Raw genomic sequence first — 14736 nt, 5'->3', positions numbered from 1 at the left:
TTGCAGTGCTGTACGCACTCACAGGGGTGCAGCCAGAGGGCAGGATGCTGGATACGTTTCCAGGCTCCATCCTCAACCCACTGACCTCCACCCCTGCAGGGCACACACAGCACTGCACAGACTGTGCATGGGAAAGAAGGTGCTTTGCTGGTGGTGGGTAGAATGGATAGTAGAGGGCTGCTGTGGGGCAGGGGGGAGGAAGGGCTTTGTTGCTGGGGAAGGAGGGAACCGGGAGGTCTGCTTGTGGAGGGGAATAAAGTGCTTTTCTAAGAACTGTCCACAGTGAGTGTGGTGCTGGGGGTATGCAGTGGAGCTGTACAAAAGAAAATATTTGGCGGTCAACCCAAAAATGCAGAATAAAGTCCAACAGTAACCCAGAATGGCAATAAACTTCACTGCCTTCTACTTCAAGTGCAAAGCATGTTTTTTTTTAATCTTGCCTTCAAATACATAAGGGAAAATGCATGTGTTAATAATTCTAAAGCAAAACCGCTCCTGCACAAAATTTTACCCCCTGAAGAGAGAATGAGACTTCCCCCAACATATCATGTAATTTATTTGCCCTACAAAGGCATTCAAATACTATGGTGAAGAGCATGGTATAAGAACTTTCATAGTATGGTACATACATAGAACAGGACATCAGAAGTAATTGCTTAGAATCACCAACAGAATGACTATTTTATTTATACTTCCAGATTTATGGGCGGAGTTGTATTGTACTGACTGGAGCTAAACTGCTTTACACTGGCTGAGGATGTAACCCTCAGAACCAAAGATACACCTTTATTTTTCCTTGATGCTAAAGATACTAATCTGCTGGGCTCAGTAAAAATATGCTAGAGACAATGTATAGCTTTGAAGGTCCATTTGCTCAAAAAACAAAATCAATTCTCTCAGTAGTGACTGGCTTTAAAAAGCAAGAGGACTATGGTAGATTCAACTTCAGAATGATTTTTGGCTGTAGCAAGTTTCACAGGAGATACCACCAACTTGGTCTCTCTATCCTCTGTCAAAAAGCAGTTGCTCTCAAGAATGAAACCTTTGGTTTGATTTTCATCTTTTGCAGCTTCTTTCAACGATCTCTAATCAAAATATGCGCTGCATGGCTGTCCAATATCACTTTTCAATTGCAATACAGATTTGAATTAGGGCTGACAGATAATTACAAAAATTTAAATTAGTTGCGATTAATTGCAATTTTGATTGCACAATTAGTCAGCACTCCCACCCAACAGCCCGGAGCTGGTGTGCCCTGAATCTCCACCCCAACCACCACCGCCAGTACACAACCTCAACCCCAACCCTGGCCCACCCTGCACCTGCTCCGGACTTACGCTGGCCAGAGCAGACCAGCTGAAACCCATGAGACCAGCCCCAACCCCAGCCCACCCCATGCCTGCTCCAGATACACCCGCCCACACTGACCAACACCAGTGGTGACCAGGCAGAAGCTGCTGCTCAGTGTGACGGAAAAGTAGCCTCCCTCCCCCTTTCCCATGGCAGGCCCTTCTTGTCCAGCCACCTGAAGTCCATGTCTAGGCTGCCCTGTGGCTCCTCTGCACTGCCACTACTGCCCCGCTGGGCAGCCCAGAGGCAGCAGTGACAGTGGCAGAGAGGAGTTGCAGGGCAGCTCAGGCGTGGGCGCTGGGCAGCTAGAGCAAGACGGGCCCAGCAGCGGTGATGGGGAGGAGCTGCTTTTCCTTGGTGCTGAGCAGCAGCTTCTGCCCAGCTGCTACCACTGCTCAGCATGGGTCCAGAGCAGGCATAGGGTGAGCCCAGGGTCAGGACTGTATATATGGATTCTGACTGGTCTGGAGCCAGTCTGCTTTGCTAGGCCAAGTCCGGAGACAGCGTGGGATGGGCTGTATTTTGTCCACCCCTCATTGAAACAGATGTGTGAGATTAACACTTGTTACAAAAATTAATGCGTTAATTTGTTTTGCGTTAATCGTGTACATTAGCTGACATTAATTAACAGCTCTAGTTTGAATAAGAATATAAAAAAACAGGATACAGAAACAAACTGTCAAATTACACTTTACTTATATTGAGAAAATAGGCAACAAACAACACGGTGTTCAGATGTACAAATTTACCATTATTTGTTGACAAAATGCTAGTATAACCATGCTGGACACTTCATTTTCATGATGATAAACTGATTTCTTCAAGGATTTTTCACATTTTATGCAGCTGTAAAAAAAAGTGTCCATGGAAATTATGATTTCAGATGGAAAGACTTTGTTTGCCTATTGTTTAAAATCAATTTTGCTACTAGATTGATTAGCAGCAAACAAATTTGACCCCCACAAATTAGATGCATTTTAAAGGTCATTAAATGTTTTAGCAGCATACCCAATAAAATATATCCTGTACAAATAAACATTGCACTTCAACATACACAAGGATTTACTATTATTTACACAATATAATTTGTATAACAGCAAAAGTTATATATACAGAAAAAAGGGGAAATAGTAACAGCCCTAGACAATGGCAGATCTATTGTTGACTCCTTTTTTTCCTATAGTTTCCCAAGATGCCTCAAGAAAATTATTTCCATATACTATTACATGAAAATAGATCTTACAAAAAATTCAATTCCCAGCTAACATAAAAGTTTTTACTGTACTAAGTTGTTTACTACACACAAGAACCATGAAATCCAGTTTAGCTCTTTACACTGAGAAAATGCCACACACCTCTCCCTACTCCAAGACTGTGATTTACTCCAGAATCCATACCCAGGTCACTTAGCTGTATGAATTAGCCAGTAAGTTCCAAAGGTAATTCCCTGCCACACAAGATCTCCCACTGTCTTGCAAGGAGTGAAATGAGTTTTTCACGGCTTTCTGCACTCGGAATGAAGATGCACCATTGGATTTCTAGATTTCCACTGCTTTCATGCTTAGTGTAGCCCTCTGGGGCACTGAAAACATCCCCAAAGTGATCCAACGTTAGGTTTTGCATTAAATCTTGGCTCTGAACATCATCAAACACAAAGGTGAGGGCCTGTGGATATGTCTGATAGCCCATAAGTACCCTATCCAAATCCCGGATTCGTCTTCCGTCTGTAAGCTGATATTTGTCTCTCTTTGGTGGTTCCTTAGCGAATTCAGGTAGTGGATAACTGATATAATCCTCACTGAAGAGGAACAAATCTGAGCTAGTTAAAATAAGAGTTTTAGGATGACGTAAACTACTGACTTCAGCAATTACTTCATTATGGTTCACTTGAAATGCCAGGACATACAGTAGAATATCTAGAGACTGGAGACTAGCCAAACTGTCCATCTTCTCTCCCACCAGGAAAGCAAGGTCTCCGATCTCCTCTTCATTGGGATAAACAAACTTTACTTTGCTAGAATGAATCAGTTCGTAATTCTCCATTTTTCCTGCAAGCATAATCATACATGAGTTGTACTTTTCACTTAATATTACACAACAGTTCCCTGCTGCATTAAATAGAATATAACTTTGATAGTGTATTGTAGCTGAAACAATTCAAGCTTCACATTTATTTATATACCATTTTTACTTGGTATGCAATACATGAATAATTACTTGAATCCATTTCTCTCCTGGATTTGTCTTCTGTCTTTTGCTACAAGACAATTTCCAGGCAAGTCAGATTGCAGGCTGCTTCTGTGGTGGTAATTAAAGCGGCAGAAAGAACAGGTGAATTCCCAGATTGCATTTATCTTACTAAGAGCTGGGGGTGGGGGAGAATCAATTATTTTTGAGCCCTTAATTTATTGAATCTATTCCCAAATCACTGAAATGCATATCTTAAGTAAACTGTCCTGCTCTGATAGACCTGTAAGAATTAACTGGGTTAACAGGAAACTAGAATAAGCAATACATAAAAATATGTTTGGACTTTTATAAGTACATGTTACAGTATTTTAAGAAAATGCAGAATGGACCACTTACCTGTGCTTTTATTTCCAAATTCAGAGTAAAAGTCCTTATCTACTGGTTCTGGTGAAGGTGTGCGTGCCAGCAATGATAGCACTGCCATAAGCTGCTGTATAAAAGAATGAGTACTGTAGCTGTCTCTAGTCAGGCAGGTTACTATATGATCAGCAGAATGTCCTGAAGAGAAGACAGAACTTGATGTACTTGAATATATAAAAGTAACTTTATTGTAACTATTCAGATGTTTGTTGTCACAGAAGATTAGGGATACTAAAAATGATCTTTTGAATAAAAGGATAGGGCAAACTTTCATCAGCGGTACATATAGACTCCTTGCCTTGGAAATCAGACATACACTTATTGGTAGGAGGTTTTAACTTCATGACTATTTGCTGCTTTGAAAATTTAACCTCAGAAGGAGACTACCAATTTACTATTGCTACAAGTGTCCCTATGATTCCCTATGATTAGAAAAGAAAAAAAATCTCTTTCAGTTAACTTTCTAAGTGTATACTTTGGATAGGGTCTCAACCTCTGACAGGTTGTGTACCACCAATTCAACACAATACAGCCTTCAGTAACATCAGCATTTTTTCATACACATAGATAACAGGCTATGTATTAAAAGAACATCAAAACCTTTAGTAATCATAAAACATTGTTTTATCAGTAAGGGTAGGCATATAAAACAATTGGAAATTGGAAAAAAGACAGTGTAAACTTATCCATCCAGGGATGCTTTTGGGGATGTCTTTAGTGGGAAGGGTGAGCTTGCTTGACAAAGCACAGTATTCAGATATCTGGTGGGTGGACGTGGGGGTGTGTGTGGGGTTTGGAGCCTGGATGGGAGGGGATGAGTGGCACGTGTCCTGGCAGAATGTGTGGTACTGTGGATCAGGAGTGAGGGGCAGCAGCAGAGCTGAGGGAGATGTGGCTTGGGAGTGACAGACAGAGAAAGAGACCAATACAGAGGCACACAGCTCCCAGCAGGTAAGTCTGTGTAGGGGGAAAGGCAGGGTAAGAATAAAGGGGTGGGGTGGGGGACAGTCTGAGGCCCCTATGGTGATGGTGGGGGTCAGACAGGGACAGGGTTTGGGGTGAGTGGAGCTGGGGCGGGTTGTGAGAAAGAGCCATGGGAGGCTTGTCCAGGGACTCTGGGATGGGCGTGGCTCCCCACCATTGTGCACACACTGGGAGAGTCATGGGAGCACTTGCCCCCCCCACCAGATTTGTGCATGGGGTGGAGGTGGGCTGCCGGCTGGGCTCTGCGCAATGCCATATACCTTCCGCACTGACTGCGCCACATCCCCTGTCCACCTGGCAGCAGAGGCACAACATGGCAGCACATGTGGCTCCCAAGGCAACAGCAGTGTGGTGCTGCCTTGGGTGTTACATGCGACACCATGCTGTGCCTTCTGCCACTGGCTGGGCAGGGGATGCAGTGCAGTCAGCATATGGAAAGCACATGGCATTGCACACAGCTCCTGAGGATGCAGGTCACAGAGCCCAGCACACAGCAGGTAGCACACCGCCGCCCTATCCACAAATCCAGGGGGCACATACCCCACATGCCTCCCCTGGGGTGTATGCAGTAGCAGGAGCCCCCCGCGCCCCTGGACGAGCTGCCTTGGCTCTATGGTAATAAATTTAACCCAGCTCCTAACTTGACTAAGAAAACAGACAGAGATTAGAGGTGATGATATTGCTTATTTCAGTTAAATGTTCTGAGATAAGGAATCCTGCATGCATTGTTTTGTCTTGATATATTACCCTGTGTACACGTTACGTTTCTTTTTCTCTCTGAGAAACCAGAAACTGATAACTATTTCTATAAGCACAATGTTTCACTCTTCTTTAAGTAAACTGTCTGTATGTCTGTGTGTGTTAGATCAGTGATTTACTGTCCGAGGTCGTATTTTTTCTCTCTCCATCTTAAGTATAAATATGCTTGTAAACTTATAGTTCGAGGATTCCTTTGAAACAGGCAAGCGGGTGATTCCCCTTGCTCTATGGAATTCTCCCTGTGATCACAGTATAGCGCTAAATAAAGAAAAGCTGGCTCTGTCAGTTCTGATTCAACCACAATGCGAAGTTTGATTTCTTCCACAGCTCCAACAGTCCCACCACCTGCCCCAGGGCCCCATTCACCTCAGCCCCTTCCCTGCCTCACTCCCTCCCTCACCGCAGGAACCTAGATCTGCCCCCCACTCTCCCTTCCCTCCTCCATGCCCTCCCCCACCCCCACAACACACTTACCTGCTGAGTGCTACTCCACATGCGGCCAGACTGTGTGTGCATGTGTGCCCCTCTCCCCCCAGCCTTCGTACCACTTGTGGTACGTGTACCATAGTTTGGGAGCCGCTGACTTAAACCATTTTCCTGTCTCTTCTAGAGATTTTCTTTTCATTTGTATCATACAGCAACAGGAGAGAGGAGGGCATTTTAAAAACCAGGACAATGCAAAGAAATAGCAGTAGGGACCTGGACGAGAACAGGGGGCAACTGCAACACTTGACATTAAATGTACTTTAAACTAAGATATAAAGTTGACAGCGGCCCTCAAAGTCTAAAGGCTGTATTTTCGATTTCAGACTTCATTCATGCTTAAAAATCACGGTATGATAGAAAATATCAAGCCTTCATCTTTGGGGGGGGGCGGCGTGTTAAGCTCTTCATTTTTACTAAATCTAAGTTGAATCATATTTTTATGACTCATTTTGCCTTCTAGAACAGGAGTGGTAGCGTTTTTTGAGCACTAAATTATTATGTCCCAAAAAGAAGACAAGCGTTATAATTTTCCAGAGCATCTAAGTGACCAAGAACCCTAAGACATGTTCATTGTGCCATAAATGTAACATGTTAATTACACTATAAACTGTAACATGCCACACATTTATAGCCAAGTTATGGTGTGATAAAACTGCATACCAATCACAAAAATGTTTCATATTTACTGTGGAACATCTTTGGAGCTATTTGTATCATGCCTTAAATTGAATATGTGGCAATCTATCTCAGACTTGGGGCTGGTCCGTGCCTGGGACATAGCCAATCCCTGGCCCAATGCCCAGCATCAGGTAGGCGACAGTCCTGGGTCCCACAACAGAAGCTGTGGGATTGCCCTCTGCCCAATCCTGATGCTCAGCTGCCATAGGGGCCAGGACACAGCTGCTCCCTACCAGAATTGGACTGGGGCAGCTCCATGTTCAGCCCTAACACTGGTGATTTGGATATGAGGAGTGTTATGCCCCATCTGAAACACTGCTGGTCCGAACCATGCACTAGGAACTCCTGAATGCTAAACCAAAAGTTTAAACTAAGACCAGGGAGAACTGTTGAGATTTTCCTCATTTTATTTTTTGTAGGGAAAGTGAGATCACACAACTTCCCACATGGAAAAATGAGACTCTTGGCAAGGGGAACACTGCTATAAATCAGCAGTTGGCAACCTTCTGGTGGCATGGGTTGGAACAACCCAGCTCAGGTCTGAAGTAGGGCAGTGTTCCAGCCTAGGCCACACAGATGTTCAGTTTCTACTGGGAGAATTGGTATTCTCTTGGTAGAAACCAAAAATGTGCAGACATTCAGGCATTTTCTCCTAGAGCAATATAACTGCTCTGAGGAAAAAAAATAACTCAGCAACCACCAGGTAGAAAACACTCCCAAAAAAGTTTTCCTGGGAGACCAAATGTCTGCACACTTTTCTCTGGTTTAACTCCTCCTAAGGAACAGGAATGGAGCAGCACGAACAACTCCCATGCCTTTCAGAGACCAGGGTCACCCCAGTTTGGAGAAGCTACGAGGGGCAGGTGGCTCCCACCCCTCCCACAAACTGGTAGGGGAGGAGCAGCTGCCAGCTGTTTCCCACCTGCTCCTCATTCCAGAACTCCCAGGAGCTCTCAGGGAGCAGGCACTGCCCCATGCCTGCTTCCTTTGCAGCCTCCACCCTTTGGAGGTTTTCCCCAAGCCTGTCTCCTGCCCCCACAAGCTTTTAAATCATCATCCCTGCTGTTCAGCGGCACTGCCACTGAGGATGGAAGTGGGAAGGGAAGTGGAAAGGACAAGGGGAAGAAGGCGGGGGACCTCCACCCCTTTGCTCAGCTCCCAGTACCAAGACCTGAGCAGAGGGAGCAGCAGGGCAAAGCCCCTGCCAACTTCTCACAATGGGAACTCTGAAGCAAGCAGGCAGCTGTGCCGCTTACTGAGTTCTGGTGCCTAGCAGCTGAGCAGAGAGAGCAGCATGACAAAGCTCCTGCCTACCTTTCATACAGGAGATCCTGGTGTGACAGGCAGTCAGGGGCTTTGCTGTATTGCTCCCTCCACTTGGCTTCTGGTGTCAAGAAGCCTAGCAATGGGAGTTGCAGTTCCCTGCTTGCTTCTCACACAGGAGTTCCTAATTTGAGAGAGGCAGGAGGGGATTTCACCCCAGTGCTGCAGTCCCTCTGAGAATGGAAAGATCACCCTAGTCTGGGGAAGGCACAATGAGCACGAGGGGGCAGTTGCAGACTGAACATCTATACTGCTCCCCCTCTTGAAATCATTTCTAGCAGTGGAAATTTTCCACAGCTAGAACTGAACATTTGTATGCAGCCCTAGTCACTTTTACCACTTCTCCCCAAGCCCCCAGCTGCAGCACAGGTGCAATTTCCAGCACCATCAAATCCCACCAGTTCATGGATTACTGCCTACATATGTAATTACAGAAGTAGTAGTGATAAAACTTACAAATACAAATTCCAATACCAGCATGACACCCTGATTATCCTGAAGTTTCACTTCATTAATCCATTCATTGTATGCACAATTTAAAGAAAAATCCTAAACATGCACAGTACACTACGTTCATTAACTGAACACTTAGTCCTTTGAAATGCTACAATGTGCATGCTTAAAGGCAAATATTTATTAGATACAAAACAGTTAATTGAAGAAAGTTTATTCCTGCTTCCCACCCCACCATTCAAGACCAACTCAAGTGATTTTAAGTCATTCCTTACATTCAGATTAACCTAGTCAGAGCACAAGTGTAAAATTTCAAACCCCAAAATAGGGGGAAAATTTTTTATATCACTTCAAATGGTTTAACTTCTCAGCTGTGATTATTTATATGGTATAACCAGTGTGAAATTAATGTAAAAGCAAATTAAACTAAACACAAAAAGAGGCAGCAGGATAATATGATCCTAGATATCAAGAACAAAATAAAGACAGGAGTTTACCTAAGACCAGACCATTCTACAATACCCGTAAACCAGAAAAATTTTAAAGCATGAAATGTACTTACCAGTAATCCTGAAGTACTGATCGAAAAGTCCAACGTTTACTGATTGCAGATCATTAAGTTTTAATACCAAGCAACATGAGAGGTGAAAAGAGCTATTTTCATAATCTGAGTTTTTCTGGTTCCAAAAGCCTAATAAATGGAAAGGAATACAAGACATAAAGGGAAGAATGCTTACTGCATCCCTTCAAATGAATCCCTTCAAGGAAGAAATGCTTACTGCATCCCTTCAAGGAAGACACCTTTAAAGATAACATTATCTGGCTCTCAATTTAAGGGAAAAAAGACAAAAGTAATGAAATAAAGACATCTATTGTACATGTAAAAAACTTTTTACTTTTTGTACTAAAATTTGATATATAGGAAATTTTATAAGAAATACTTTGTTTTTAAAGATAAGCCTTCTGTTTGAAGAAATATTTTATAAATATGTTGATTATAATGAATGTTGATTGGCTGTTATTTTCAAAGGCAGGATTTAGCTCTCACATTTTAGGAATGACAGTTAGTGGCAGCTTCCTTAGGTGTGAGGGCTTTAAAACTTAGTTTTAGTAAGGGTGCACTGATAAAGATTTTTTGGGCCGATACCAACGGCTGATTATTGACCAATACTGATCTGACTGCTGACATGCAGCCCAGCAGCTTGGAGAGCAGCATCTGGCTGGTCTGTTGGGGGGGGGGGGAGGGAGGGAAGGGGTTTGGGGGCCACATTGAGGCCCCCATAGTGGGGAGGGAGTGAGGCTCAGGCAGGAGCTGACCAGCTGGGGTGGTGTGGGGCACGGTGTGGGATGGAGCTGCAGGTGGTGTGTTCAGAGAGGATGGGGAGGGGGCAGCATCCACCACTGTGCACACCCCAGGGGAGGCATGGGGGGGAATGTGCCCCCCCACAGATCTGTGAGTGGGGTGAGGGCAGGGTGCCTGCTGTGCACTTGGGGCCAGGGGCTGTGCTGGGCTCTTCCCAGCGGAGGGGCTGGGCTGGGACTGTGGTCGTGCCAGGCATCAGTGGTGCTGGGAGGGGGAGTTAAGCCTAAAGCCACCCCAAAATTCACCCTAGCCCCCCATAGCAGCGCTGCTACTGCCTGTGCCACCCTGAGTGAGCACAGCCCTGGCCCAGCCCCCCCACCGGAAAAAGCCCAGCGCAGCCCCCAGCCCTTGCCCCACACAGAGATCCAGGGGGCACGTGTGGAGAAATCACCCTGAGCCTGTCTCTGCTGTAAGGCAGCAGCCCAACCCCCCTTCCTAGCCCCCCATAGCACAATGCTACCATAGTGCCTACGTGACTAGCTGGGCTGTAAAAATTCAAATGGGAGGGGGAACCTGCTCCTCTATCATCTCAGATTCCCACCACTGCAGGTCATGTGACTAGTCATCTCACCGGGTCAGGCTGATGTCATTTGGAAGCATCGGTCAGCAGCCAATGGGGCTGCTTCTGGTGCGAACTTAGTGATGAGGTCATGACAGGTGTATAAGAGGGTCCCTTGATGAGGAAGTGGGGCAGACATCTTTGGGAACATGGAAATTAGCAAACAGCCTCTGGAGCTCTTGTAGACTCTGGATGAACGTGCGAGTAACCTACCCGAAATTTACCCAGTAACTTAGGATCAAGTGTTCCAGAAGCGTACCAAAAGGCTATCAAGCCACTTCCATTTGCTCAGGGTTTTTCTTTTGATACTTCTCTGACCTGTACCCTCTGCATGCATACCCTCTCCAATCAATAAAACTATGTTATAGCAAGCCTTGCTGTACCTGCTTGAAAGGAATGAGACAAGCCTTTTCAGCTCCCTTTTGCTCAACTGGCTAAGGGAGGCTATTTGTGAATGTTTCAGGTTGAGAAGCATCCCCCCAAAGTACCACAGTGGGTTAAGCAACCCCAAGGTCCACAGGGTCTGTGTACCCCAGATGGCACAGAGCCCTAACAAAAACCAGACCCCAGGTGGTGGCAGCAATTACCCCAGGCTTGTGGGTGTGCTCCAAGAAGGGGGTTGGCCAGATGTAGGTGCCCCAGGGGAGACGCCTGAAGTGTGGTTCCTGGTAGGGCAGTGAGGCAGGCGGCTCAGCACAGAAGTGCCTCCTACTGGCCTGCCACATGTGCCCCCCCATGCCTTCCCTTGGGGTGCACGCAGTGGAGAGCGCCACCCCCTGCCCTGCACCCCCTGGATGAGCTGCCCATGGCTCTGTCCGATGCCCCACCCCAGCTGGGCAATGCCTGCCCCTGCCCCAGCCCTAGTCCCTCCCTCACTGTGGGGCCTCAATTTGCCTGTTCCCCCCCAGATTTACCAGCCGGACACTGATCTCCAAGCTGTCAGGTTGCACTCCTGGCCACATACTTGCTGTGACTCCTTGCATGCACATGGCATTTATCGGAGACACTACTGGCCACAACAGCCAAAAAAAGCAGATTGCCGATAATGTCAATTTTCCTTTTACTGGTGCTGATACCATATGGACTGATGTATTGGTGCACATCTGATTCTAAGCACAAACTACAATCTGGCCAAAACATACATGCATAAGTAAAATGAGAAATGCTGCGAGAAGAAACAAGATGAATGAAGCAAGTCCAAGGGTGCACTAATAAAGATTTTTGGGCCAACAGTGATGGCCAATTATTGACAAGCCATATCGGCCAATAATGATCTGACTGCCAATATGCAGCCTGGCAGCTTGGAGAGCAGCATCCAGCTGGTAAGTCTGTTGGGAGGAAGGGGAGTTGGGGAGGGAAGGGATGTTGGGGGGACAGACCCTCCCTCACCATGGGGGCCTCAGAGTGGGGCTGGGGCAGGGACTGCACAGCTGGGGCAGGGAGGGGCAGAGCTGTGATCAGCTCATCCAGGGGGCACAAGGAGGTGAGGAATGGCTCCGGCCACTACGTGCACCCCCAGAGGAGGCATGTGTCCCCTATATTTGTTGGTGGGGCAAAGGCAAGCTGACTGCTGTGGGCTGGGGCCAGGGGCAGTGCCAGGCTCTTCACCAGAGGGGGCCTAGGCCAGGGCTGCGCTTGCACCACACCGTGGCTGAGCAGCACCTGCCTCTGACCCAGTCCTTCCCTCACCGTGGGGGCCTTGATCTGCTCCCCACCACGCCTTCCTTTCTCCCCCCACCTTTTCCATCCAACAGACTTACTAGGGACTCTGCTCTCCAAGCTGCTGGGCTACACTCCTGACCGCATGCATGCTCTGCTGCACCCATGTGCGTGGCATTTATCGGAGACATTATCAGCCACATCAGCCAAAAAAAGGTGACTGCCAATTATGTCAATTTTCCTTTTATCAGTGCCAATATGATATGGACAGAAGAAAACTGTCTACCATATAGACCAATTATCTACAGTAAACTATTACCAGTAAATTCTTTGTCTTTCAAAGAGAAACATAAAAAAGTGTTTATCACGGTGACTCTCATTATGCCACGGCATCCTGGGGTGTTGCCAGATATTATGAAAGGTGCAGTGAGGTGTGAGAAGATAAGCAGATAAACTGAGCAGATAAGCACAGTTCAGCCTTGTCCCTGGCCAAATGATCTGCCATCCCTATTCCCGGGCCTCTGCAAGGAAGCAAGCACTATAATATATGTTAGTTGTTTTAATCGGGTGCCGCTCAATTAATAAAAGCTTAAGTCTAATGAGAGATGCTTTGAGTTCAAAATGGTTTAGAACCCCTGGTCTATCAGAATAAAGCTGTTCATTATCAATGCAAAAATATTATGCTCCATTCCTTTTAAAAATAATCATATGAGGAACTCTTAGTCCAGAATGCAGTTACCACATAGTATGGTACGAAAAGCAGCTTGCTTTTTCTTGTCCCCAAACTGGTAATTACTGGGAGCATGTCACATTCTCAGAGCTACAGTGAAACATCCAGTGAGATCTACTGGTATATCCTATGTCTTACATATATGAATTAAGGGCATAATACGACTCTACGAACCTTTATACACACAGCTCTGGCAAGCACTTCAAATGAAAAGATGCTGGTGACTAAGAAGTAACAATAAGGAGAACCATGAACAAGACGATATACAGAACAGGCTGTCTGAGGAAAAAAGTGAGTGAAATACTTGGAATATTTGTCTGAAAGGTAGAAGTCCCATATGTAAGCCAGGGAAAAACCAAGACATAAAATAAGAGCTATTGCATGAATTTAAAGTGCAATACTAAAAACAGAGAGAAACCTACCCATTAACACGCAACTTTATTGGAGATTCAAAAATTAACATATATCTTACCCAAATGTTGCTCACTAGCATGAATTACAGAATCATCCAACAGAAAGTAAATTGCTTTTGTTGACAGCAGCACACAAGCTGTCACTTCTACGTCAGGAGTCTTATAAAATAAAACAGAAGACCACACAAGATGCCTCAGCTCTTCATTTTCCACCTATAAGACCAAGTGTATTTAATTAACTCGCATGTTTTAAACCTGTACATTTTCTTCACCTATGACTTGCAGAAAGCTGTTTTCAGAAACTGCTTTTCCTGGCAATCCAATGCCACCCACCCCCTAACTAGAATCCAGTGGGAACATAATCGTTAAGCAGAAATACAGCCACCACTGAAAATGTTCTTACAGATGGGATAAAATAAATGCAGAGATTTTTGCTACCTTCTAGCTTGCAAAACCATTAACTATTAGTTTGATGGAGTTCACCAGAAACTGTTAAGGGCTTCTAGAGAGTTACAATGCCTGTCAGATCTCAAAAAGCACATAAAATCTTTATGTAGTGTGAAGGCACCTGATTTCAAACAGCTTTATGAAAGAGGAAGGAAACATGACTAACAAAGCTAGTCTTGGTGCTACTATTTTAGCTGGTGCTCCTTTCAATTCTAGCTTCTGACAAGTGCACTATGCAACCCTGTGCAAGTCCCTTAACTTTTTTGTCAGCTGCCCCAGCTGTATAAACAAGAGTAACATATACTTTGTAAAACATTTTAATGAATATGAAAATGCAACATGAAAAGCATATAAAAGTTGCTGTTAAACAGAAAAATGTTTACTAATTTTACATTAACTCCCTGGGCTATTTAGGCTAGCATACATAATACATCTGTTGAATATTCACTATTTTTTTTATTTGATGAAGATAATTAAACAAGATTTCAAGTAAACAGCAAAAAATGCGATGTTCACTATAGATTTAAACAGCCTTTCAATTGATGCTCATATTTTGACTGTTCATTCTAAACTACAAGATTAATTCTATTTTTAAGCTAGTTATTTTAGTTGGGTGCTATACAGATTTATCATAATGGACATCCAACCAATTGTCTGCAACCTCCCCTTCTACTCTTCCTGGAAAAAAAAAAAAGAGCTACATTCTCAAGGTAAATTATTTAAGTCAAACATGAAACTAATTTAGGCCCTGAGAACCTGGTAGATAAACCAAGTTCTGAAATGTCTCATTTTTATTCCTAGGAGGCTTCTCGGAATGGGAACTGTTGTAAGATTTAGGCTTTATCAGCTTCCACATTTAGTAGTATCTACTAAATTCGAGATTTAAATTTCAGTCGAGAAAGGTTTTTAAATGCATTTTTAG

At 44.7% G+C, this 14736-nt stretch overlaps 1 protein-coding gene across 1 annotated transcript in view; it reads right to left on the bottom strand.

Moving 5' to 3' along the window:
* Window positions 1-2024: 2024 nt before the first annotated feature.
* The window catches only part of NISCH (nischarin), a 66932-nt gene continuing 54220 nt past the window's right edge, over window positions 2025-14736 (bottom strand). Inside the window, exons 18-21 of the mRNA XM_090021418.1 lie at window positions 13427-13580; window positions 9206-9334; window positions 3937-4098; window positions 2025-3398 (exon numbers count right to left, since the gene is read on the bottom strand). Coding sequence (XP_089877544.1) covers window positions 2770-3398; window positions 3937-4098; window positions 9206-9334; window positions 13427-13580 — 1074 coding nt within the window. The 3' untranslated portion in view covers window positions 2025-2769. The remainder of the gene's footprint in view (window positions 3399-3936; window positions 4099-9205; window positions 9335-13426; window positions 13581-14736) is intronic.

The sequence above is a fragment of the Crocodylus siamensis genome, chromosome 11, assembly GCF_052110815.1.
Source record: "Crocodylus siamensis isolate JL-2025a chromosome 11, ASM5211081v1, whole genome shotgun sequence".
Lineage (NCBI taxonomy): Eukaryota > Metazoa > Chordata > Crocodylia > Crocodylidae > Crocodylus > Crocodylus siamensis.
The sequence above is the reverse complement of the archived record's forward strand: the minus strand, read 5'-3'. Positions and strand labels throughout refer to the sequence as shown.